Source organism: Phalacrocorax aristotelis, unplaced genomic scaffold (assembly GCF_949628215.1).
Source record: "Phalacrocorax aristotelis unplaced genomic scaffold, bGulAri2.1 scaffold_119, whole genome shotgun sequence".
NCBI lineage: Eukaryota > Metazoa > Chordata > Aves > Suliformes > Phalacrocoracidae > Phalacrocorax > Phalacrocorax aristotelis.
Window position 1 is genome coordinate 65,676 of NW_027441177.1, and position 26,683 is coordinate 92,358.

At 46.6% G+C, this 26,683-nt stretch overlaps 1 protein-coding gene across 1 annotated transcript; it reads left to right on the plus strand.

Annotated features, from left to right (window-relative positions):
• The first annotated feature begins 709 nt into the window (after positions 1-709).
• Positions 710-26,446, plus strand: LOC142050996 (protein ELYS-like). Its single transcript, XM_075080190.1, has 25 exons — positions 710-830; positions 2,039-2,292; positions 5,065-5,245; positions 6,033-6,240; positions 7,513-7,629; positions 8,591-8,675; positions 10,666-10,816; positions 13,257-13,389; positions 13,477-13,658; positions 14,133-14,269; positions 15,035-15,139; positions 16,857-16,947; positions 17,035-17,124; positions 17,287-17,431; positions 17,932-17,936; positions 18,203-18,298; positions 19,067-19,160; positions 20,636-20,759; positions 20,889-20,945; positions 22,159-22,305; positions 23,496-23,683; positions 23,855-23,999; positions 24,094-24,207; positions 25,219-25,366; positions 25,452-26,446. Exons 1-25 carry the CDS (start codon positions 710-712, stop codon positions 25,586-25,588), a joined length of 3,255 nt encoding a protein of 1,084 aa, XP_074936291.1. The 3' UTR covers positions 25,589-26,446.
• The last annotated feature ends 237 nt before the right edge of the window (positions 26,447-26,683 follow it).

Genomic DNA, 26,683 nt, shown 5'->3' on the forward strand with positions numbered 1-26,683 from the left:
GTGGGTGCGTTCCCTGTCTGCTTGGGGAGTTAATGTGGCTCCTAAGGAGCTCTAAAACGTGTGCAGGTCAGGGCAAGGGAAGGCACAGGGATACAGGAGCAGAAGGAAGGAGCAGATGGAGAGAGGGGGGCAGCAGCAAGGCCTCTCTTTTGGTGGCACTGAAGTGAACCTGGTTTGTGACATCACGTCTTCAGCTGCGACTGACCGTATCTTTAGCTTTTCCTTCAGTAAGCCCGTAACATTGTTGGCCTTTGAATCTGACTTTCATGTACTACATGTCAGTCAACGGTGACATCCCAGAACACTGACTTGGCTGGATGTGATTCTGCTCAAACATGTAATTTCTCAACTTGTTCTTTCTTATTTATTTTCTGGAGCTTTTTAATGCAAAACTCGGTCTCTGACTCGTGCCGTGTTGCTTGACTTGACTCCAGTGTCTTGGGCTTTTTCCCCGTGTTGTTTATCCTGTCAATACCCCTGCGTCCCTTTTTGTTGGTGATCTCGTAGGCATCAGAAAAGCAAAGGATTCTCCTTTTGCTCTGCTGTGAGATCCAAACCTGTCCTGAGTGCCCTTTTGTTAAGGAAAAGAGCCGCAGGAGGTGGACGGGAGATTATTCACGGCAAAGGGATGAAAGTTCTGTCAATCTCAAAAATGTCGATGGCTGTCAGGAGCCTCTTTTTGCATTTTTTTCTCTATTCACAGTGAAGAATGCGAGACCTCGTGGCTCAGGTAACGAGCAGCCTGCTGCAGTTTCCCGAGGTGACCATTCAGGCTCTTGGGGAAGATGAGCTCACCCGAGGTTCTGTGCTGCGTGGGCGGTTTTCCAGAGGTGAGCCTTTTCCTTGAAATTGGGTCTTGCTGTGAAGTTGTTACTGCCTGGAGGTGACCTGAGGCACGGGGTCACAGTATCAGCTGTGTCAGGTTGGTGCTGCTCAGGCGCGTCAGGTTTTGAGAGAACAGAAAGGATGAACTATGACAAAATGATGAAAAATGTTAACATTAAAACATTAGTAGAGTTAAACTTTGAAAGGACAACAGCCTGCGCCAGTCTTGAGCTATTAAAATAACACGGGCAAGTCCGTGAGCCCTCCTCAACTTCTAATTGAAGGAAAGGCAGTTTTCAAAAAAGTCCTGGTGTGGTTTTGGGCTGTATTTATTTGTACCATCATAACATCCCGTGCAGAACTAGTTCTTCCACAGTGTTAGAGAGGCAACCCCCCCTGCTTTTTCTTTCCTAGCCTGACTAAAAACAGAAGGAAGAGGAAAGCCCTGTTAGGCGCTGCAGCCAGGTTTGCAGAGTATTTAATGGGACGCAGAGGAGTGTCCCGGGAGAGCTGCTGAGAGCGGCTGAGCAGATGAGGTAGCTGACTTTGTCGGTGATCTGAAGGTAGCGCTGGGGGCCTGCCTGGGTGTCCGGGCGCCTGTGAAGACCATGTAGGATCTCTCTGTGTGACTGTAAGTGCAGTAGTTGAGTTAATACTCCCTTTGTGTTGGAAGTAGTTCAGTGAAACTAAATGTGCTAACTTCTCTCTGTGATCAGCGTGTGTAAAAGTTGAAATTGGCTCCCGCAGTGCCCATTTTAAGGTAATTCCTTGTTGAAGTCCAAATCCCTGCCCAAAGTAGGCGTGTGTCGAGCAAAGTTAGTAAACTAGAAAAGAATTGGCTGAGATTTTGCCATATTTGAAGTATATGCTTTAGGAGTTGTATTCTCCTATGTATTTAGATGATTTCTAGCAAAACCAAGCTGAATATGGTATAAAGACTAGAGACCAATCTATTGTAATCTTTATCCCAAACAACCAGAATTCTTCAGTGCAGGAATGACAAGTCCAAATGCAAAATAATAAGGTGGTTCATTTTACGATGCATTGGTTGAGGATTCAGTGGGTGATTTTCAATAATCGACCGGAATTGGGTAAGCCTCTCTTGCTCTGTGAGGTACTTCTGTTGAAGCAAAGGGGCAGTGATTGTGATTTTCCCGTTGTTTTCAACCCTCTCTTGGGAGTTTGCTTTAGCCAGCCTTTTCTCTTCTTCCAGGGAGAGATGGGCTGGCCTGGCTGGCGTGTGGCCCTCAGCTGGAGGTCGTGAGCGCTGTGACGGGAGAGCGGCTCTCTGCACACCGTTTCAGTGGAGCCCGTGAGCAGCCTCCCACCATCCGCGTGGTGAAGGAGGTTTCCTGGCAGACGGGAACGGGGCTGCTGGTTGGCTTGAGAGAAGCAGAGGGAAGTGTTCTCTGCCTGTACGACCTTGGAACATCAAGCGTGGTTACAGCAGTAGTTCTGCCAGGAAGGGTAGGTCCTTTTTAATGGGGGAAACGTTGTCAGGTGCTGCATAACGCTGTTTCAGGAGCAGCTTTGGAGCGTCTCTTTGCTAGGACGTCCATTTTCTCTATTGTGTCATCATACTGTCACTGCAGAGTGTCCAGTCGAGAGCACCTTGATGTGAAATGGTGGGGTTAACGGTACCGTTATCCTTTGAGTTTGCTGAGAGAGTCAAACAAGTTTTCTGGTTTTACAGTAGAGCACGTAGTTACCTAATTCTCCACTTTGACAAAAAGGCCTTGAAAACTACCTTTTTTTTTAGCCAGAGTGACAAAGACCTCGTCCTCACCCTGCCTTTCAAGTGTTGGTAACATACATGTCCTGAATGGTTCATTATGTCAGAAATACTGTCTTTAAAATATCTCAGACTTCCATGGCTGTGCTGTAGCTGACTTCGGCACATTCCCAGGAGTCTGGGACTAGCAAGCAGGTGACTTTAGAGCAAAGCACATTTTTCTGTTGACTTAGGATGGGCAAAAACAGGCTTCACTGCGTTACCTGGCAGGTGGTTACAGACCGACTTTCAGCCTGAAGCCCTTGAACCTCTGCTTATTGCATATGGTGCTTGTGCCGGTGGGATACTCTGGTGTAATGTTGCTAATTTTCCCTGCCTTCTCTAACCCATAAACTCAAATGACGTCCTTTCCCCTCGGCTCCTTATCTGAATGTAGACAAGAGTCACCTTAAGGTAATGGAACATCAAGGTTCACTCTATCTTTACCACCTTAGAATCTGCGACAGATAAATACTTCCGTATTACTCAGCTTTCCAGAGCGTGATTGGGTTTGACTTGCTAGAATCCAGGCGGGGTTTGTTTGTCTGTAGCGCTACAGTGTGATTGCTGGCAGTGCGCGTTTGTGTGGTGGTGATTTCTAACGAGCTGAGCTGGGTTGGTGCTCCGCTGTGTGGGTTTGCCGATCGTCCTGATAAATCTCAGCGTTTGAGATGGAAAGGCAAGCTGTGTGCTGACATAGACGTGCAGCCATTCAGACTTGTAAAAGCAAACCCGAATTGAAAATATTAATGGTATTAAATTGGTTTATAACGGTTGCATGTTTCAGAGCTCTGGAATGGTATTTTCCCCACTCTTCCTGGTTTGTGTGAGGCAGAAGGGCAGCTTTCAGAGTGAGGGAGCTGAGACAGGATTTCTGCGTTCGTTCCCAGAATGAGCTGGCAGCAGTGTAGGAGAGTGTGCAAAGCCAGTGCCTGGTGCCGTGGGAAAATAGGCAGTTCCAGGAGCTTCTACAGGGAAAACTGAAGCGTTAAAACTGGGAACCTGTATGCAAAGGTGGAAAAGGTGGATTTGGGGCCAGTTGTACAACAACAAAACGAGACCTTAAAAGAAAAAGAAGTTAACAGCAACACGGGAACTTTGGCTGATTCTGCAGCACGATATGTGCAGTGTTTCTGCTTTCCTCCTGAGAGTCATCAAGGCTTGGAGCAGCAAGAATTCGAATAATCAACGCACTTTTGGTGGTGCTTTGAGTAGCTGAGAAGATTGGAGATTTCATCTGATTTCCAGGAAGTGTGAAACAATATAAAGTTGTCTCAATTAGTGCGGGCACTTCTAGGAGTAGAATTCTTGTGGCCCAAAGGAAAGGTAAATTCTGTAGCAGATTGCCAGGCAGCGCAGTCACAGCAAGTGCTTGATACGGGAGAGGAGAGAACTTTGGGGCTTGGAGGTTTGGTCAATTTTTCCCCACCTCTGGGGAGAAAAACCAATATATATAAAAAAAGGAATCCTTGTGGTGCTCACTGCTCTGTTCCATTGTCGTGTAACAGGTTGGTGTTGATGTAAAGCTCCCTGGTGTCACTGTGTGACATTATGCAAGGAGGCTGAAGGGCAGCCCGTGTTCTTTTGTTGTGGAGCCTTAGTGCAGGAGCCCTCACGTGCTGGTGTCTCTGCTGGAGCAGTCAGGGCTGTCCCGGGAGGGGCTGCAGGTGCTGAAAGGTCTGTCTTCATCAGGGCCTTGTACTAAAGCTGCTGGCAGGCGGCTCCGCGTGTTACAGAGCAGCGTGCGCTTCTCCTCAGCGGGAGCTGGCTTTTGGCGAACCAGCTGCTGGGCTTTTTGCCGCTGTTTCGGCACTGAAAACTTTTCTGCTTTCCCTGGTTGCTCTTTTGATTCTAAATGAGGACTGGTGTAACTTTTCCTAAGCTGGTATCTCCCTTCCACTATCTGTAACAATACTCCATTGCCGTGGCAGCGGTGTGTCTCCCCTGCAACTTGGCCGCTGCCGCGTCTGACTGAGAGCCGAGATTTGCCCTAATACCTGTTTGGCAAAGAAGGCGTGGGCTGTATCCCAGTGCTGACGGGCTGGGGGCCGTGGGAGAGCGAGAGTGAGTTTGGTCTTTCTTACTCCAGTCCCTTAAATACGGTCAAGTTTCTTGCATTTAACGGATTTTCTGTGTTGTCTTCGAGTTAATGGTTTCTAAGTAGAAAATGGAACTTGGTAAGCTGTGATAATAGACTGCACCATTGCAGTTGGAGTGAGCTCAGCGAAATCCCTGCAGGAAACCCAGTAAACGGAAGGCAGTAACGGATTTTTGTACCGGACATTTTTGGGGGTTGGTTTGTTTGTTTGTTTTGTCTGGATATAATTGGGATCAATGCTGTGTTTTTAAGTCTGAGAAACCTGTATTTACTTTCTTGCTTCTGATGGGCTGGTTCTGGTTTCACTTTTGAGTGATTTCTATCAAAGCTTGTCAAAGAGCTTAAATACTAACTTGTAGTTTTCCTGTAGGTAACTGCTGTAGAGCCCATAACTAACCCCGGAGGAGCCAGCGTGAGGCCTTGGCACCTGCACCAGGCTCTGCAAGGGTTTTGTGGCGTGGCAGCGGTGGCGACAGATGTTGGTCATCTGCTTGTGGTGGACCTTGGTTTGGATGATCTCTCTTGCAGTCAGAGGGAGAATGAACCATCGGGTGAGCTTGCGGTTTCTAAACTTGAACGGAAAAGTAAGAAAACTTGTGTCTTTTAAATCAACAACACGCATCCCACTTTGAAGCTACTACTGTGCAGACGTGTATGGCTGCTGATTACAGGTGGCGGTTTGACATCGTCTAGTCCTGAATGGATTAAAAATGGGAGTGGCTTCATACTCCTCCTAAGGTTACAAATACCCCCTCCCACCAGGGTCCCTCTGTCACGGTGACTCTCGCCAGTGAGGGGTAGGAATTTGACCATCCGAGTCGGTGCAGCTGCCTGACAGGAAGGTGTGTCGGACGTGCCCTATTTCCTGGGAATGTTCTTCTGCTTCTGTTCATTGACTTGGGGCAAAGTTTAGGCTTGTTTTTTAAAGTAAATATGCCTTACCAAAATCCCTGCATTTGACCAAACGGAACCTGTACTTGGTGTACTCGGATTGCATACGCTGTTTTTGCTCTTACAAGAGTGGCCTCGGGAGCTGGTGTCACTTCAAGTAGCTTCACCATGAGGCCCAAACTCCTGATGTGCAGAGCCCAGGAAGAATTTGTCTATGGAGGTTTCGCTTTCACCTGGTTTTGAAATAGGAGCGAGGATACCTGTCCAGTCAGAGAGTTCCTATGTGCTCTGAATGCGTACAAAATGGGAAGAGCAGACAAAGTATTGCATCAATGGGTATTTTGCCAGGGACGGTAGAATTAGATCATACATGTTGTCACGTCAGTGTTTCAAATGCAGCCTGAATGGCATAACGCATTCCTTTATTGTGTGGTTTTGTGCGTGCAGGTCTAACAGTTGTCACTAGAGCTGCTGCTGGCGTTTCACAAGGAAGAGCAACCGTGACCAGAGCAGGGAGACATCTCTGCCTTCAGTTACAGTGTTCTTCAGGAACAGCAATATCGACCCTGTGCTACATCAGCAGAAGCAACCAGCTCGCCGTGGGTTTTTCCGACGGCTCCCTGTCACTGTGGAATATGAAAACTCTGCAGCGGGAGTAAGTCGGCCTTTGCACTTGGTCACGCCTGGAGGTGCAGGGCTCTCAAGGCTCTGCTTGAGGAGGAAGTCTGTTAATTTAAAGAGCCCTTTTTCAGGGAGGGAAATGTGGAGTGTAATCTTGGAGTGTTTAGGAATCCCCTTCTGAAGTAACCATTGAGCCATACCTGGATTCAGTGGGCCGCCTTCTCCCCAGCGGGCTGGGATTGTTCTCCTTATTGTGCCTGTGGGCTGAGGAACTGCGGAAAGCTCCCTTCTCTGGGTTCTGTCAAGCAGTTAGGGCGTGAGAGAGCTGCTTTCCATAAGGCAGTTTGTTCCACCAGCAGTATTCAGTGACAGCAGGAGTTGTGTGTGTTTCAATGAAAGAGATTGTAGACATTATTTCTCAGAACCAGCTCCTGCAATGAGGGCACCCATTGAAAGGCTGAAGTATGTTAATGATGGGATTGTGGTGATAATATTCTTTAAAGCGTCCAGGTTGAAAGGAGTGAGACATGAAAGCTCAAGAGCTGATCTGTGGCTGAAAAGACATTCTCTCCCACATTTCAGCCTCGACCAAAAGAGGGGACTGACCCATTCCAAGGCAGCGATGCATGGGAATGAAAGTCTGCTTGGAACACTTGGAGGTGGAATAAGGGTTGTGTCAAGGGATAAGCAACAGAGAAATTAGGGAGATGATTTCAGCTCTGCCAAAGAGCAATCCCCCCTGGAATATCTGACCCAATTCAGATCGGGATTCACTTAAGCAAATCTGCAGTGACTCACCGGGAACTATTGGCGGCATGAATAGAGAGTGGAGGGATAGTGAGGTGGCAAGAATAGCTTGTGAAGGTGCAAAGAAGGTTCAGAAGTCTGGAGGAGAAACGCTTTAGATAGTCCAAGTAAAGAAACAAGACACTACTGGTGTTTGGCACTGTTTTCAGCTTGTGCAGAAGAGAGGCTGCATTTTCAGTTCAATATTGAAGCAGGCGACAAGAGTAGGAAGAATCTTTTGCCTGGCAGCTGAAGGAATCTTTCATGTTCCTGCTCCGCAGGCAGAGGAGGAGATAAAGCCAGGTTATTGCCCGTGATGGACAGTAATTTCCTCACCTCGTGGCTGTTGCATCAAAAGCAGTCGCTCCCGTGACTCCCTTGTTTGAGACGGGAGTGTGACCTTCTGTGCCTTGAGGAGAAGCACGTCAGGGGCTCTTTGCTCAGAAGATGCTTCTCCCCTTCTACAAACAGGCAGGGCCACCAGGCTCACCTGCTTTCTTTGGTTTTTTTAACCCTGCAGGCACCACTGTCAGCTTGAAGGAGGAAGGATTCCTGTCTGCGCCGTTACTTTTCAAGAGCCTGAGCATGATCCTCGCAACTGTTGCTACTTGTGGGCTGTTCAGTCGACGCAAGAAAGGTGAATAAAAGCTTACTATCGGCCACTGATTTTTCTTTTTTTTTTGAGTATTTGTTCACCTAGAGTTGACCCACGTGTATTTGTTTTGTTGAATTAGCCGTGCAGGAGATTCTCTCCGGTATGGAAGGAGCTGACGGTGCGATTTGTACAGGATGTAACAGGGATGAAGAGGGACCTACTAGTTCCTCCCTGCTGAAAGGCAGCAAAGCGACAGTGGCTCTATTTCTGTGCTGGCATTCTTAAATGGCTTCCTTTGTTTCCTGATGACTGCTTCATGGTTTGCTTGATATTCACACCGTGGTGTTAAGATACCATGGAGCGCAGTGGAGGCTGCAGCTCCAGAGCACTAAAGGTGCGGATCCACCAGCCTGCTGCCCCTAAAGGAGGAGGTGACAGCATGGCCGGTTCCCTGGTGCCAGCCTGAGCCTTGGTGAGCCAGCTCAGCTCGGCTGGCAGGGAAGGTGTTCAGCAGCCAAGTCGGTGGTTTCCTGCTGGGCTAATGACTGAAACGAGGGTGTGGAAGGTGCCGTGTGTGCAGGGGAGGGACTGGAGCTTTGGTGGGAAGGGAAGGGGAGAAAGATCTGCCCCCTTCCGCATCAGCAAGCTATTTACTCAGCTCGGCTGCTCATGGAGTGGCAATCTTTATCAGTTTGACTGTAAAGCAGTTTTGATTGCGAGCTCTTCAATGTGAAGAACTGTTCCCAACCATTTTTATTCCATAGAACACCTTGAAGCTTCCAGATTGTATGGGTAGCCTTTGCCCCAGAAGCTGTTAGTGTCCAAATTTCCTCCTTTGTGGTTTGGTGGCTAAATGTGACCAATTCTCAGGTTTTGGGAAGGGCTGTTTTTCTTTTGAGCCAGACAATGCTATTAAGGAAACCTCAGCCTAGATCTAAGGAAAGGGTAACGAGGACTATAAAGCAGCTTTGTAACCAAATGTCATCATTTATACCTTTTCCAGTGAAGGCGATGCCGTGAGTTTACATCTGTTGCAGTTAGCGTTCGCAGACAGGAGGCGCTTGGCTTCAGGACAAGTCATGTACGAGGTAAGACGTGCACGTCCGTGAAAGGCTGGAAAGAGTCCTTTTCCCTAAGGGAGTATCAGTGAAGTTGGCAGGGGGAATATTGACCATGACAATTCAGAGATGACTTAAAAAGAAAGAATCTTTTGCTGAGTCTTCCTGGGCACGGCCTTTGTCCATACTTTTTGAAAAGAAGTCGTACAATTTCATACCGCCGTGTCGTGTGTTCCAGCCAGGGCCGTCTGCAAAGAGCCCGTATAAGTTCAGTTCCTGAAGAGGCAGCAGCTTTTACAAATAAAATGATTCTTCATTTAAACACCAAGTGAATGGCATGTAGGAAGAGAAGACAGGGCTTTGAGTAGCTCTGTTTAACCAAACTGCAGAATTGAATAAGGTTCTGTCTGTCTCCCTTCCTTAAAACACGGGCGTACAGCTTTATTCTGTTCCAGTCTTCAGGTTTAAATTCTTGCTTTCCCTTTGAGCTCTGTCAGCAGGACTTCACATGACGCTCACCTGCAGGGTCTCTTCGGTGCTGGTCCTGAAACTTAGTAGCTCTAAAGAGAACTCTTTCTACTTTTTGGCTGCGTTACCTATGAACTCTGCTCTTGAAGCCAGCAAAATACGCAAATACAGTAAAGAGTAGTCTGATTTGGTCAAAAAAGTATATGTAAATTTTTAGAAGTGGCTCCAAAGAGGTTGTGTTTAAAATAGAGATGAAGTAGCCTTACCTCTCTGTTATCTAACAGATAGAAGACGCGTTTTCAGAATGTATAATTTTATTCAGTGTTATGCCTGAAACCCTTGCAAAATCTTTTTGATGGGAAAGTAATCTTAATTCAGAGCATGTCTTTCCTGTTGAGGTGCAGTAGGAGAGGATCTGTGCTCTACAGCCTTGATATTTATTAGCAGTATTTCCTAGAATGGTTAAGAGAAAGCTTGCCTGTTCTCAGAGTAGGTGAGTTAAATGTAACATATCAGGTCATACGAGAATGGATTGTCTCGTGCCAGCTCATGCCAGTTCCTTCTAGAGCTCTGAAACTTTAGGAAACTTGGGTAGAATGAGGTACAATCAATTTTTTTATTTTCTGGTAGGTTTTTGGAGATTTTTAGCTGCTTAGCTTTTGGTTTTGTTTGGTTGGTTTTTAATTGTAGAGCTGCTCTTTGTCCACAATCCACACGCCCATGTGTTGTAGGGTAGATCATTTGACCAAGTGCTGTATTTGGAAAGACAGTATTTCAGTCAATGCTTGCTTAGCGAATGGTGGTCTCAGAGGTTCCACACAATCCTGCTGGAGTTTCTGTAGGTCTCAAAGTAGTTTGCTGACTCTGTAGGGATTTGTGATCCTAAACGCCTTGCCCACGTGCATGCCATGTCCGCTGTGTTGTTTTGCTGTTGGCTGCACTTGGTGAAGGAAGGGAGGCATATTTCACCCATCAGTCCCTGAGGAGGTGAGAGGAGGAGCTGGCAGGAGCTGACGTGGTTTGAGAGAAGAGTGTGACTCAGTAAGAAGTTCTCATGGCTACTCCCGAGGGATGGGCATTCACTCTAGCGGTGTGTGCCTATAGATAATGCCTCGCAAGAGAGCTTTGGCTGCTGGAAGGCCGTGACTCCTCTAACTTCATCAGTTCTGTGATCAAGTCATGGAACAAAGCGCTTTGCATGCCTATGTATGGCATTATTTCAGATCTCCCTTTCTAGCTAAGTACGTAGGTTTGTGAAGAAACCGGGATGGTGCAGGGAATTCTGCAAAACACATTTAGAACCAATAATGTGAGGGAAATGCTCAGTTTTGAAAATGTGCAAAGCTTTTACAGCCAAACTTACCCGTTACGGTTTGACACTTAGTTCTCTTGCTTGTCAGCTGTAGTTTCTCTTTGCCGTCAGATTAAGTGCCTGGGAGAGATACAGTACAATATGCAGGTTCTAGTAGACATAGACATTCTTTCCTACTGAGGTGTAATGTCTGCTTTTCTCTCAGAATGACCTTTCTCTCGCCTGTGATTTTTTCCGCAGCGTTTGGCATCCTGTGTTGAAAAGTACAGGTTGGATCTGGCGGGCGGAGCCTTTCCCTTGAGAGGGCAGGGCAGCAAGACCAAACTACTCAGCTGTCGGGCTGTAGAAATCTTTCCCAACTGCATTGACAGAGAAGACAGCGTTGATGAAGGTTTGTTCCTGATGCCCGTGTTTGGTGATTCTAAACGAAATGGTTTTGGCATCCAAGCAATGAATGCTGTTCCGTACCCACAGCCTGAAAGTCTTCAATATCTGTATAGACTAACTTCTTGGGCTTATTTCAAAGGAAAAACTGGGTGCTGAAATTCTGTGGGACTTGTTAAAATAAACCCTATTTTTCCCTTCAATGCTTGCTGACATGCTGTAGCGATGTATGGTGGGGTCACCTGTATAACGCTTGTCAGTCATTTTATTGCTCCTGCTCTCGTCTTTGAACAGTAAGATCATCCCCTCCATTGCTTAGGAATGTTCCCTCAACTTTCTTTTTTCCCCTCTTCCAACCTATGCCTGCACCTGCATCCAGCTGGCGGCCGGTCAGGAGTGCTGTTCCCCAGGGCTCGGTGTTGGGGCCAGATCTGTTTGATGCCTTCCCCAACCACCTGAATGAGCCGGCAGTGTGCCCGCGTGGCCAGGAAGGCCACCAGCATCCTGGCTTGTATGAGAGATAGTGTGGCCAGCAGGAGTAGGGCAGTGATCGTCCCCCTCTACTCGGCAGTGGTGAGGCTGCACCTCGAATCCTGTGTTCAGTTTTGGGCCCCTCACTACGAGAAAGACACTGAGGTGCTGAGTGTGTCCAAAGAAGGGCAGCGAAGCTGGTGAAGGGTCTAGAGCACAAGGTTTAGTTGGGATCTTAGGAAAAATTTCTTCACAGAAAGGGTTGCGAAGCAGTGGAACAGGCTGCCCAGGGAAGTGGTGGCGTCACCATCCCTGGAGGGAGTTAAAAGACGTGCAGATGTGGCGCTTTGGGACAGGGTTTAGTGGTGGACTTGGCAGTATGAGGTTTACAGTTGGGCTCGATGATCTTAAGGGCCTTTTCCTACCTAAATGATTCTACGAGTCTATGATCTGCCTGTGCACTTTGCCCTCTCTGTGTCTAATAGGTTCCTAAACCTACAAGCTCTTAAAGCAATAGCTTCTGGCTTCCCTCGTCCGGACCGACAGTTAAAACTCCTCTGGTGTCTTTCATTACCTTGCAATAATGAGATGTGCATCTCTGGGTTTGCACATCCAGTGATGCTCTGAGCACATCTCTGAGCCGGCTGCAGTGATAACTTTCACAGCCTTTTGTTTGGGTGTGTGAATGCCCTTCCCTCTCTTCTTACTGGCCTTAACTTATGTCTGCTTGTTACAAAGACGACACTGGCATGACTTTCTAGGCTATTTGTGTTTATTAGCTTTGACTTAGTCCTGAAGAGGCAGCTTCCACCTCTTTTGGGGTGCCACCCTCTAACAACAGCGTGTCAAAATCTAATGAAAACCCCTTTGGATTTTCTCCACTTGTGTCACGATTCTGAGGAGAGGGCCTTCTGAAACCTTGTCAAAAACAACCAACAGGCGCACCCACCAAAAAACCCAAACCAAAACCAACAAAAAAGGCCCTTTCGGTCCCCTTTTCATGAAGTCTGAGGCATGGAAAAATGCTTGTCATTTTTCTGATGGCTCCTCATTAGCTTTTATCCAGAAACTATTCAAGTTGTAGGCCCACATGAGCTTCTGTTGGATGTGGGTTGAGGTTAGAAATGCAGCTGGCTTCTGATTTATGAAACTAATTGACATCTTCAAAGGCAGTTTCAGCGGCTCACACAAGTGAAAGGGCACAGAAGTTCACGATGACACACAGTAAAGCGTGGGAGGCTCCCTGAGCAGCCCTGATGAACTCAGCAGAGAAGAGAGACCCATTTTGCCAAATGACCTGTCTCCTGGTTCCCTGCTCTGTCAGAGTAAAGGATGCACCCCCCACTTTGCTCACATCTGGAGAATGCCTTCTCCCCAGAGGCGACAGACCATGCCACTTCTTGAGAGAACCCGAGTGTAACATGGTCAATGTTTGATGTTAAACTCTTTGTTCCAATCTCCTGTTTGTTGGGGTTGGGTTTTGGTGTTTGTTTTGTGTGATAATTGTGTTCTTTCATTCTGACTGTGCTGGAAAGGAGCTATTCGTAACACTCGTAATCGAGTCGAATCTGGAAATTAATAATGCCAGCTGAGTGATCAAGTGTATATGACAAGAATTTGTATGCTTTCTAAAAGCAGCAATGTATGTTTTCCTAGGGTGGTGGGTTGGTTTTTGGTTTTTGTTTTTTTCTAACCATCTTGATGCACTCTTACTGTATGGGAAACTTGATTACCTGACAATTGTGTATTGGATTTGTCTTAGGACGGATACAGGTTGAACTCGCAAAGGGGGGCAGCATGACTGAAACCTATCACAGAGGTGATGCTATGGTGTACATTGTTAAAATTCTTCTTAGTCAAGTGTTGCGTTTCATGAGTGACGTAACAGAATGAATCCAAAATAGAAAGTGATGTTTTGAAAATGTCAGATAGATTGTATTTTCTCCCACTAAGAAACAATGTCTTGCCTTTTCCAGTCATATCTCCTGGCACCAGTGTCTCAGTCTTCAGCTGGCAAGTGAATACACGCGGCCAGGGAAAACCATCTACTTATTTGGGTGTATTTGACTTTGACTGCTGGTATCAGGCTCAAATGCCAGGCTCACTAAGGTAGGTTTTTATGAAGCTGTTTTCAGTATCCCTCCCCATAATTCATTGGAAAGTTGGCGTTTAGCTTCTGCACTTGTTTTCTTTCAGGCCAGAAGAATCCCTTCAGGACTGCCCCTATTTTGCACTGTGGTCACTGGACGCTGTAACAAGCACGACTGCTCCAAACCTCCTTCTGGATGTTGTGGTGCAGGAGCGCAGCCTAAGCTGGAGAGTTCCTCCTTCTTATCCACAACCTGAGCTGTGTTTTCATCCAAGCACCTATAATTTTGGTAGGTATTACACGGCTTTGAATAGTGATAAGCTTAAACCGAGCTCAAATGCCATTTATTGGTTCTCCTGTTCACTGTTTGTCACGCAAAAACCCACCCAAACCGAAACACCCCAACCCCCCACCCACCCAACTCTGGTGACGTTGTACTGACCAAGTGTGTGCTGTTGTGACACCTGCCTGACAGGCGGCTGGGTCTGGGGGTTGGGTGCTTCTGTAACGCAGCCCGTGAGGTGGTGCTGGTGACCAAATGAAATGACTCTGGGCTGAAGCTCAAAGCGCAGCACCTCGATAGCCCCACAGGTACAATCTCTACACTCAGCCATTATTTTTCTAAAAAAGGCTGTAAGTGATGTCATGAGGAGAACGGGTACTCAGTTGTACCTTTCCAGAGGTTGCTGTGACAAAAATGCAAACTGGTGCCACCATCATGGTGAGAGTATGGAATGTTGTCCAACGTTCGTTGTCTCTGCAGATGGCACGTGCCTGCTGAGCTCTGGAGTTGTTCATGTGACGTGCAGCGGCTTCCAGAAGGAGGTGATCTTTTACTGTGTCTTTATTGAGAATGTCAAGAGATGGACCTTCCCTAAGCTTTCCATGGCGCTGCTTTCGGTGTCAGGGACCATTTAATGCTCCTCCTGCCCATCCACACGCGTAACTGCAATTGTACCCTACCAGTTTTATCAAATGTAATGTTTGAGTTCCCCTCTTGGGAGTGTAAACCCACCGTTGTCTCCTGTTGAAGCACAATCAGGGCCTGAATGTCTAGAAAGGAAGAGAGTGCTGCTCTAGGAGCAGGAAGAGAAAGTTGGGGAAAGCTGTTCCTTCTCTCTCATCAATGAGTGCAACTGCCTGCGTGGTCCTGAGTTCGGGTTTTGATCCCTGATTACCTTGGAAAAGAGGACAGAACGGAGAAAAGGAAGCATCGTTCCCTCAGAACAACCTTCTCCCCCCATCAGTCTCTCAAAGCATTAGGTTCCGTGCAGGACCTGACGATGGGGGTGTCTCACTCGGATGCGAGTGGCTGCGAACATCCGCTTGCGGGCCTATACCTGATCATTTGCTTCCAAGGCAGTGAGCTGCAGCAAACAATTGCTGTTGGCAGCTCTACCCGATGACTTCCCTGTATTTTCCCTTCATCGGTCGGCTTTGCTGCAGCCTCTCAAAGCAGATCTTCACCCCTGTAGCCTTTGCCTTGTGCTACAGGTGCCCAATTGACTCCTCTGGGACTGCCCTCTTGTTGCTGCAACACCTCAGTCACCTTTAGCTCGTGACACCCACCACCTTCTCTCTGCTTTATCCCACCGCAGTGACTTCACCCCCCTCCTTCAGAGGTTTCCCATTTGCAGGGCACCAACCTTTCTCTCTCCTCTGAAGGATTTCCCTGAGAGATGCAGCCTTTGTGATGAAGAACCCATCTTCACCCAGGCAGGCTCCAAGCGAAATGCTGAGCGAGCGAGTCATCAGGCAGAGGAGCACTTAGTAGGAAGGGGAGAGCAGGCTTTCCCTGCCCTCATCTTCCTCTCTACTGGATTCCTCACCAGATCTGTGGGGGTGCGCTGGGGCAAAGAGCACTTGTGCACAGTGTGGTAGCTAACATGAACGTCTTGGCAGGTTGGCCTGGCCCATAGGCTGTCTCTTTTGCAAGCCTGATGTAGGCTCTTCCATTCAGATTGGGTGATCTGATGTCAGCTCCACGTTGGAAATAATTGGGAAATGCAGAAATTTGTCACACCCTTTGCTGAATTGAGACTAGATCATTCAGAGGCTTGTTAGGCATTTGAGCAGGGATTGCTTGTGAATGTGAGTAAGACAAATCTCAGAATTAGGGACAAGAAGCTTGGTTTGGGGTTTTGTTTGCCACCGTAAGTTGTACTCGGTGTGTTTCCTTGTCTGAGACTGGTTTTCAGAAAAAGATGGAAATCTGATGTGTGTATTCGAATGTGTAGAAATGGCTTTGAATGTGATGATTTTATTTAGAAGGGAAAGATACTTCTGAATGTGCTTAAAAAGCCAAAGAAACAAGCAAACAAAAAGCAAAAGCCCTAAAAAGGAAAATTTGCTGAGGGCTCAGTCTTGGGCCCCTCGGGACAAGAAGGACATAGAGTTGCCGGCGCGTGTCCAAAGAAGGGCACCAAAGCTGGGGAAGGGTCTGGAGAACAGGTCTCATGAGGAGAGGTTGAGGGACCTGGGGTTGTTTGGCCTGGAGGAGAGGAGGCTGAGGGGAGACCTTATCGCTCTCTGCAACTGCCTGACAGGAGGCTGTTGTGAGGTGGGGCTTGGTCTCTTCTCCCAGGTCACTAGCGATAGAACGAGAGGAAACGGCTTCAAGCTGCATCAGGGGAGGTTTAGGTTGGATATTAGGGAAAATGCCTTCACTGCAAGGGTGGTCAGGCGTTGGAAGAGGCTGCCCAGAGAGGTGGGGGACTCACCATCCCTGGAGGTATTGAAAAGACATGTAGACGTGGCACTTGAGGGCACGATTTAGGAGACATGGTAGTGTTGGGTTGACAGTTGCACTCAATGATCCTAGAGGGCTTTTCCAACCTTAAGGATTCTATGATTCTATGTTTCTATGATCATTTCACCTGGAAGAAGTATCAGAACACCAGCTGCACTCAGCTACTCCTTAACAGTGCACGTCTGTGCCTGCCTGTGCTTTGCCCTTCTGAAGGATTGCCACGGCATTAGAACACAGTGTTTGAAGCACCTAAAACTGAAACCTATTAGAACATCAATGTTTCACTTCTTTTCTGTCGTTTTGGGAAATGACAACTTAATGTTTGGGGTGTCGTAACTCCTTCATGTCTTCATAGCCTGGAAAGCTGCTTGATCTTGGCTTCACTGCTTCCATGCAAACGTTGCAGAGTTCTGTTTGTTCTGTCCCCTTCGCGCATTCCTGATGGCAAACTTCTCTGCACCCCATGTGCCATGGGTATAAGCAGGGCACGTTGCTGGGAATAGTTAATTGGAACGCAGTAAATTGAGAGGATAATGCAGAGGCATGCAAATAAAGATTAGAATTAGCCTTTGGGAAGTTGTCATGTCATGGGGAAAATTCCATGTGCTCCTCAAAGCAACAAGCAGCCCAGCCTGTGATGCCTGAGTGAGTGTAGAGTTAGAAACAAGCACTTACTGTTGGTGGTTTGGATGTTGAAAGCAGGTAGGATTCTCCTTTGATTTCGCCTGTTACTTTTAGGAGGAGCAGTTAGAGGCGGTCTTGTCAGCTGCTGCCCAGACAGGTTCTGTAGGGCTTCTGACTGGCTGCATTAAGCTTTGGACATCTAAAGGTAAGACTTGTTATGTGGTTTTTATGTTGCATGGTTTCTTCGTTTGGAATTCTTGATTCATTTCTTTTTTGTTCTCTCTTTTTAAAGAGCAGCCAAGTTCTGCTGCTAATTTACAGTTGGCCCTTGACTGGACGTGGAGCAGAGTGATCTATACAAAAGGTGCATTTGAGCAAATCTGTGAGTACTAGTGCAGCCATGCTGCAAACCTAGAATCAGTCTTTCCAGTTGAGCTTATTCAGTGATCTGCTGGTAGATGGTCTTGCCCGCAGATCTGGAAGTGCACTTTGAAACTCTGAAATGGCTCTGTAGGCTAACGATTTCATACTTGTTCTTGAAAAGGTGTTGCGCTGTTTGACGGCTCCTGCAGCTCCGTTGACCCGGAGAGGTTACAGGCTCTGCAGCACCGCCAGTTGCTTTTGAGCAACCTTAGCAGAGTCTTAAACTGTTTTCTAACAGAGGCACAAGAGCTCGCTGGAAAAGGTTTGTCACAGTATTTCTAACTCTCTGGTGTGTCTTATGAAGATTTGGAACGATGCTGGGGCTGTAATTGTGGAAAGAGGAGCTGTTGTTGGTTTTGCTGATTGGCAGAAAGTCAAATGTAGCGGGGAGAAGGGGCTTAAATGGGAGGGGTTGGGGCTGCCACTTAACGCGCGTTGAGTTCAGGGCACGAGTTTGTTGGGGAGCTCGTGCGAGTGGGTGGGGAGGCTGCGTTCAGCAAGGAGCTGTGCAAGCACCCGGCTTGAAATTATAGCAACGGGATGTGGCACTGTGACAAATACTCCCTTTGATTGTCAGCTAGCAGTGCGTAATTGCATGCAAATATTGGGCTGGAAATTACTAAAATCAGAGAGGAAGCCTAAATGAGTAACATGTGAAGTGAGTTGCATGAGTTTCTGTAGCTGTTTCTATTAGAACTTGTTCCTGGCATATTGAGGAGAAAAGAGAAAATCCCTTTGCTAGAGTAAACCTCTCTGCTACGTGAAGAACAGGTGCCTTATCCATGAGTGGATTTAGTAGTTCCGACTTCACTTTTTTTTATTAAACCTTTAATGAATCTTCTTCTTTGTAGGGGTTGCTTGTGATTGTGGGCTTTTTCTTCAGTTAAGGAAGTGATACGGAGTGAAAAATGCACAGGCAAAGATTCCTACCGTGTTATTTTTCTACTTTCTCTTTAGTGCAATGAGGGGACTTTTATAAAAAAACAAAAGAAATTGCACACCAACAGTCCTCTTAAGCTTCTTTTCATGTTTTGCAGACTTGACAAACAAGCTGGCGGTGACCAGCCTCGCAGCTTTGTATGCACGAGTGGTCCTCTGGTTCTGTGGGTCCCGTCTCCTGCCAGAGGGCTCAGGTAACCCTAAACTGTCACGCATCTGTAGCAGTCAGTGCTTCCTATGAACACGTGCTTCCCCGTGGTTTTGTCAAGGCTTCATCAATACCAAGTCGTGCCGGTTCAGTGACAGCAGATGCTGAAGTTCTGCTGCTGAAATTGAGATTTCACTGTTTTTTCAACTCCGTCGTGTAGAATGATGGAAGCAGTTTCTTTCCGGGGTGTTTCTCAGAAACAGCGCTAAGCCTCTGAGTGAAGGAGTTGCTCGTGCCCACAGCTTGAAATCCTTGGGATTGTAAACAAGTAACTCCTAAAGCACCAACACGGGAATGCTTGATTTTACAGTAAAAGCCTGACGTGCGTGTTTTGAACTTTTTACGGATTGTTTGAGGAAAAAAATACACCTTGGAAATAGTTCATCATTTGGATGGGTTATAAACCCTATTGTCAGCCTTAACTGTCTTACGCATGTTCACATGACATGTTTAAAAACCCATTCCCTTTGAGAATTGGGGGGTTTTTTTTAGAGTGAACTTCAGCTGACACTACATGTTCTGGATGCTACATCACCTGTAAGCTTGAAATGGCACTTAGGACAAGGAGGAATTGACTCCTGTGTCGTAGGTCTCTTTTAGCAAAGGCAGAAGGAGGATGGGCTTCTTTCAAAGTCGGAGGCTGGCCTGTGCTTTTGATGCTCAGCTTGTGTGTTCTTCTGTCTTTTTAGTCAAAAACTGTAGGTTGAAAATGTGATATGACTTCTTTAACTTACTTCTTATTTATTGCCTGTAGGTGATGAGATGCGTTTCTCTAGACCTTTCTACAATTATCCTCTGATTCGGAGCTACTACGCTGGTCATCGACAGAAACTGGAGTGTTTATCAAGGTAGGACGTGCAGGAAAGCTCTAGAGCAGTTCCGCTGCAAATTCAGAAGCGGCAGCAAGTGGCTTTTCCATCAGCAGCTGTATTTGCTATGCTTCATGCGTTTGCTGGCAACACTCTTGACTGGAGTGATGCGTGTGTCCTGCTGAACAGAGAGGTTCCTTTCCTGTGTTGAAATGTTGATATATACCTCTGCTTAGTGCCCTTTGTTGGTGTCATCATTGTTTTGACGTGCATGTAATTCATTGGCAATTCTGTGTCATTTGTTACCACTGGAAAAGGTCGTGTGGTGAGGACAGGATCAGTCACGGCCAGGTCAGCAAGGCACGGCCTTTGCAGAGCAATTGTTCTGGACACAGAAGAAAGCATGTTTTAGGAAAAAAAAAACAAAAAAACAAAGGAAAAATAATCTCTCTCAATGACCAGTGATAGATGGCGATAAGGGGATTGGCCCAAATCTCCTACTCCCAAGCACCGCGGTGTCATTGAAGGAGATGGGCAGAGTCACATGCAGCTGGCACAGCCAGCGCGCTCCTGGCTACTGGATAAAAGTGCCTTCCTCACGGGAACTCCCTTTCCTGGGCTGGCTCACGAGCATAATGGTGATGTGCCTTGGGTTAGGTGAGAACAGATTTTTCTTTGGCAACTGTTCTGTAACCTAAAGAAAGTCCTCAAGTAGCCGTGGCCATGGCACCATGAGCAAGGTGCAGCAGGAGGAGCCCAGGTGGAAGCTGCTCTATGTCAGGCGTTGGCTTTCAAGCTCCTCTTCCTGCGCGTCCTTCTCAGGTAACTCTCGTACAGGCTCACGGGCTCCTTAGAAGCACCACCTCCAGCGTGCTGCTTCTGCTCGTCCTCCTCGGGAAATGAAAGGCCGGCGTCGCAGCCCGCAGGAGCCTGCGATGGGCTTCTGAGCAATGCCGTGTTTAACAGGCCAGCCCTCCGTCACTGTGATGGCATGTGCAGAGGCGCAAACGTGCTGCTTCAGGTGATACCAGAATTCAGCTGTGGGCTCAGCTTTCTGACCGTGACTGTTTTTCAGTAACAAAAGCGAGGTGCTGAGACCAAAGCCTGACATTTCCGTGCTGTGGTCTCACCGCTGTGTGTGGGAACGCTCCCACTGGAGGCGTGGGGTTTGGGTTAGCTTTGCTCACACTGCCCTTGTATTACAAGTAATGCGGCACAAAAGAAAACCTGAAAACTAAAAGGTCGCTGCAACTTTCCCCTTAATAAGGGAGCTTTTTGGATTCCTATTTGGAGCTCCTTTAATAATTCACTAGGATCTAATGAGCACCTTTCACCTGACTCCAAAATTTCTTTCCAGTCTATTTCAAGTCACGATCATGCCTTTGTCTGTTTGTTCCTTTCTTGGAGTCGTGGGAGCTTTAGCTGGGTTTGTTTTGGCTGGAGGAAATCTGTGACACCGAGAAGCTGGAATTAGTGTTTTCCTCTGTGCAAATCCTCGCTAGGTTTTGTTCCAGAAGAAAATGGGACTCTGACTGCCTGATGGTCGATGGCATGGTTTCCCAGTTAGGAGACCGAGTTGAGAAGTTGTGGCAGAGAGATGAAGGAGGAACGGGGAAATACCCACCTCCTAGTTTACGGGTGAGTGTTGTGTTCGCTGAAGGCAACAACAACAGCCACAACAAACCCCAGCCCCAGCCCAGCCCTCCCCCAAAGCCAATGATTTCTCAAAGAGAGGAGTTTTAAAAAGCTTCTACCTTTTCATTCCAGGCACTGCTGGAGCTCTATTTGCTAGAAGGTGTTGAAGAAAGCCACAAACATGCAATTGTATCCCTTGGAGTTATTTCTGTTACACCTCCAGTATACGCGCATCAGGGGTCTGAAATGTCTGTCACCTACGTGTTCGATGCATTTTCTAATTTGTGCTTCAAACACACTGCGGATGAACACGTGTAGTTAAGAATTAAGTCGCAGACAGAAGCATTGTTTGATTTCTTTGTACTGTGGATTTTTTAGGAATTTTTAAAATGTTTTGTTGCAAAGTCTTTTCTGATGTGAGAAAACAGGTCTACTAAGCAATGTTAAAGGTAGAAAGCTCCCCTAGATTTTCTCAAAATGTAAACTGTTTTTCATTTTTGAAGCACCCATAGCTGTAGCAAACAGCTGCTTCCTCAAGCGCTGCACTAGAATGTGCTGCTTCAGAGCAAAAGGATTTCTGACAGCGGTTTACCAGGACCTGATTTTGCTGAAATCATCCATTTTCCAGCACAGCTAAGAGGGCTTGCTTTTGTGCTGTTACAAGTGCAGGCACACAGAATAATAGAGAGAGAGAAGGGAAAAGCCATTGGGCAGAAACTGAATTTTTAAGCTGCCGAAATACACTGTGTTGCTTTGGTTGTTTGTTGCCTGAGCCGAGAGGGGAGCCTAGAGAGCAGGGGCTTTAAAGCTGTTGCACCCCGGAGCTCTCTGATGAGAATAGACCCCCCAAACCAGCTGTCAGAAAGAGAAAGTGACACTGCCGATGAGTGATCCACATACTGGTTTAAATCCAGTTTTAATCATTCAGAGCTAAGCTGTGCTGTAAGGACACCCTAATTTCACTTGTTTTATATACGCTGGAAAGGAGGGAAGAAACCAACTGTAGAATTTGTTTGCTTTAATAATCAAGCATTGGCCGTTCTCATGTTTTGAATGTCCAGCTGGTGGCTGCAGTGACTAAAGAGGGAGCCTGAGTTTCCAACAGAACTGTTTAAATATCAAAAGGCAACCTTTCTGAATGCCTTAGAGAAATCAGAGAGTCTGTCTTTCTGGTTATTTATTCAGAATGCAATTTTGTTGTTAGGGCCTGACTATCTTCAGGTTGCAACAGCATAAAACGGCAAGACTAATACAAGAGTATTTTCTGCGTCCTACCACTATGATATTCTTATTTCCTTTTATTATTTATTCCTATTATATTAATCATAGGAATAATATTATTTCATGTGATAAATTGTTGGTCTTGCAAATTTATTAGCCTTAATTAGATACTTGATATCAGACAATTTACTTGCTGCTAGACATCATACATTCCTTTCCGAACAAAACAGAAACTTCCGTCGACTCCTTCGCAGCTGCCTTTGCCATCCCTTCGGGCCTTGTTAAGCTTATCCAAGGATTTTGGCTTCTAGACCACAAGGACTATGAAGTAAGCATGTGACAGTTTAGTTAGGCATACGTTGTAGTGCAAGGCTATGATCTAGCAAATGACTTTAAAACCCTGGTGCTTAGCTAATAACAGGTGATAAAACATGGGAAGCTTCTTTTGTAATCCTGCTTCAGCAGCACCTTCAGCAATACGTGATGATCTGCAGTTTGGTTTTAATTGCGTTGAGAGGAAATGGATTAAGACAATGAAGAAGTCAGCGTTAATAATGCTTGAGATGTGAATTGCCAAAGCCGTCTGTTCAGGTTGTTCTCAGCAGAGCAGTCGAGCGCTTTCTCAAAAGCAGTGGTTTGGGTACTTTAAATAGTCAAATGACCATCCTGGCAGCAAGATTTGAGACAGAAGACCGCAAAAGTGACTCTTCAATCTAATTCATGTTCCTTCTGATGCTGAGGGTTGCTCTTTGCCTGTCACAATTTTAATACAACCTGTCTGGGAGAATAACTTGTATTTATAAGAAGTGATGTTTGCCTATGGGGATTTGGTTACCCTAGCCGAGTGTGAATCACTCCTTTTAAAAGACTCTGTTTTTTTTCTGTATGGCTAACTGATTTTTTTTTCCTGCAAATAGTAAAGAATTTATATTTACCTGTCCGGTATCAGGGACATTCACCCCTACTGAAGAAACTTTTGAACAGTTTTGTTGTGTGCTTGTGTGTCCAGTCTGATCCCCTCTATACAAACAGGCTGTGGCCAGGCTGGAAGGGGCCCAGAGAGGGGCCACCAGGATGATCAGAGGACTGGGAAGCTGCCATACGAGGATGGGCTGGGAGAGCTGGGTTTGTTCAGCCTTGAGAAAAGGAGGCTCAGAGGGGATCTCATCCCCATGTACCAGGACTTAGGGGGTAGCTACAAAGAAGGTGGAGACTCCCTTTTTACACGGAGTCCCATAGAGAGGACAAGGGGGATGGACACAGGTTGCTCTTGGGGAGATTCCGACTGGCCACCAGAGGGAAATTTTTCACACTGAGGACAGTCACCGTTGGAATAATCTCCCCAGGGACGTGGTTGACTTGGCCACGTTGGACACCGTCAAGAGTCGTCTGGACAGGGTGCTGGGCCATCTTGTCTAGACTGGGCTCTTCCCAGATAGGTTGGACTAGATGATTGCTGAGGTCCCTTCCAACCTGGGATTCTGTGATCTTAGTAAACCTGATCTCCACCTTCTGCAGAATTCCCTGGCCCTGCTCTTTCACCCAGCTACAACCAAACCTGTGTCGTGGCAACACGTGAGAATTCTTCGGTCCCTCATGTGCCAAGGAGAGCATAGGCGAGCCCTCAGATACATGCAGGTGATGAAGCCACCATTCACAAGCAGTTGTGAAGAGCGACTTTTCCTCACTGTGCTGTTGTCCAATAGGTAAAGAAATATCTGCCACCATTTTGGCATTGAAATACTGTGAAAGGTGGAGAACAAACACTAGAAATCACAATCCCCTAAATTTCCTTTAAACTTTGAGCACAATAACTGTGGGGCATCTTTTTAGTTATACTATTAATACACCTTTACATCTCAAAAAATTAACTACAGGTGCATGGCGGAGGCTTGGGCTCTGCTGCAGGAAGACACCGCTCAGTTAAAGGAGGAAGAGCTATTAAAAGACATGTATGACATCTGTCGGGAGATGGGACTAGTGGGAGACTTCCTGAGGCTGCCTTTCACAGACTCTGAACAAGTAAGTGTGGGCAAGAGGAAAATCTGAATCCCTTCTTTGCCAAGAGAAGAGGCAGGGTCATCATATATGTTTTAAAATGTGTTATTTCTCATAGAAGTGTTTGGAGAAATTTTTACGGATTCATGAAATTCTTTTAGCCCGGCATCTGCAGCGTGCCAACTGTATGGCAGCAGCACGGCTGAACCAGGCGATGAACGTTCATCTCATGGTAAGCGTAAAAGTCCTGCCAAGTGTGCCAGTTTCTCTCAGGGGTTACTGACCGGTTTAACAGCGCTCAGTAAGAATCCTGCTTTCTTTATCACACCCTTCTTTGAAATACTTGCAATAAGCCTCTGCACCTTACGTTACAGCTGAACCTAAAAGTTGAACAGAATGTGTCACTACTCCAGAGCTACCCCGTGCAGTTGGAAATTCTGTGTTCCAGGCTGTTGTTGACTCCACTTCGAACAGTTTGTTTGTGTCTGAGGATTAAATAAGTATCTCCTGTCAGCCACTCTTACCATTCAGATATTCAGGGACGTACGTTATGTAGGGTTCGGATTATTGGAAGTTGTTTGGGTCACTGTGGAATGAAGAGTGTGTTGTATGTCATCTCCTGTATCTCACACGCAGCTCTGGGTGCCAACCCACAGGCAACATTTGCATCATGGGTTGATGTTTTTATTATTTCCTCAAGTTATAGCGTGAGGTCTGCAATTCCACAGCTTTCATTTTACCACTTTTTGGACAGAAATTCTTACCTAACTTCTGTATCTCAAAGTAGCCATATCAAATTCTGTGTTATGTGAACTTCTGTTGCGGTTCTGTGATCCATGTGCTGCTTTCCGGAACCATAGTTCTCCAGGGAAGCAAACTTATGGGGTGGTTCTGGAAGGTTGAGGTCCTGCATTTGAAAGCTTCCATCCAGGGGGAAGGGGTGTGTAGGTAGCTTTCTCTTCCTCATTTTAATCCTTACTTCCTCTTGTCCAACGTAACCCGCCGCTGCCCTGGAGATTCAGTCACCTGGGGCAGTGGCGTTTCAGGAAAAACAAGGGAAAGGCTGCTGTTTTGTCAGCCACGTGAAACTTGTGGGTGCTGACAAGTGTGTCAGAATGAGGTTCTGCAGGGTGCCGGCATGGTTTTACCTTAAAGTTGTAGGTTCTGCTATTATTCTAGTCTTCCTTCCACTTGCCTAAATATACAGGGTGAAACTTCTTGCTTTACGCTTTTTGTTCACCAGAATGATCGTGTTCCTCGCTGGAGACAGAGAGCAGTTGCCAGAAATTCTCTCTCAGCCCAGCACGGCAAGACCCTTCCTAGAGGTCAGAGGCAGCTGGCTGTAGAGAGAGCCAAGCCTTACCATCTGCCTTCGTCCGGACCAAGAGAAGGTAATTTTTAGGGGGGGAATATAACGCACAACTAACCATCGCATTGATTGCACAAGGCTGATCGTTTTTCCCTCGTGCTTTACAGCCGCAAGACCAAAGCCATTCTCGACAGTAACAAAACCAGCTAATACAGGAAATGTGCATCCACGGGCACCTTTCAGCAGTCGTGTGTTGGCCAAAGTTAGAGAGTTATGGGTAGGAAATGAGCAGAAACCCAGTTGAGAGAGAGTTTTTCTGTTATGATAATGTTTGTTATGCAAAAAACATATATTTATATTATGGTAAATATGTTTAGAGAATTTAAGAGAGCTGAAACTAAAACCCTGATTACCATCAAGCTATTGGTGTATGGATCTTGCTAGACTTGATTGTGTGATCAGATAGTAACCTTTTCCCACTTGCTGACATTTTTCTGCCTTATTTACTTAAAAATAGGCAGAACGTTAAAGAGCAGGAAAGAGGCCAGTAGCTGTCAGATGATTTTCCTACAGGTGGTGTGGCCAAATCAACCTCAGTTCTGGTATATTTGGACTTGAGGGCAATGAAGGTCAGTTACTGCCCTTCTCTACTGTCCTTTTGCCATGAGAAAAGACCAAGACATTGGCCAGATCGTACTACAAGAACATGCCCGGCGTGCAAATAAGGCCGCAGATAACTAAGTAGTTTAATCCCCCATCAGAACCCCTTCTCATGGAAGATGACTCTCAGGGTTGTCAGCGCAATCCATGTCTTTGCTCCAATTTCATCCCTTCCCATGTAACCAACCATAAATAGCTTCTGGTGGGGAAGAAACAAGCTCCAGGCAGAAGCCAACCCATAGCCTCTTGTGAGTTGTTAGGCAATGCTTGTAACCTCTTAGACTAGGCCAGTTGGCAAATGCTATGAAATAATAGAATTTCTCGTAGTAAGATTGCATTTGTTTCTTATGTTGTTGGTACTTTTGTCTTCTGTGCAAAACTTGCAGGTTTCCATCGCAGGAATGCTGTTCTCACCAAAGCAGTCAAGATAACGAGTGCCTTTGAGATGCTCGGAGAGAAATGTTCTGCGGTTCCTTCTGAATTACAGCTGTTCCTCAAATAAAAAGCGTTTTCCAATGCACTGAGCTGTGTGGGTGACCCATACGTGAGGTAGAGGGAAAAATGCAGGTGGCGGTTCCTGATGTGCCTGTTGGTTCAGGTCACTCACTCCTGGGCCGTGCATCACCCGGTGTGGTTCAAGAGCAGGCTTATCCCACAGCAGCCATCGGTGTGGTGTGCCTTGCTCTCGAACTTGGTTTAAACCCAGACTAGACCATGGATTATTAGTGCAAGCCTGATT

Bases quoted from the DNA above. Each gene is read 5' to 3' on its own strand.
- LOC142050996 (XM_075080190.1), top strand. From the start codon at position 710: ATGCGAGACCTCGTGGCTCAGGTAACGAGCAGCCTGCTGCAGTTTCCC. The intron at 8,676-10,665 runs GTAAGACGTGCA...TTTTTTCCGCAG, and splicing joins CAGGACAAGTCATGTACGAG to CGTTTGGCATCCTGTGTTGA. The intron at 18,299-19,066 runs GTAACCCTAAAC...TATTGCCTGTAG, and splicing joins TCTCCTGCCAGAGGGCTCAG to GTGATGAGATGCGTTTCTCT.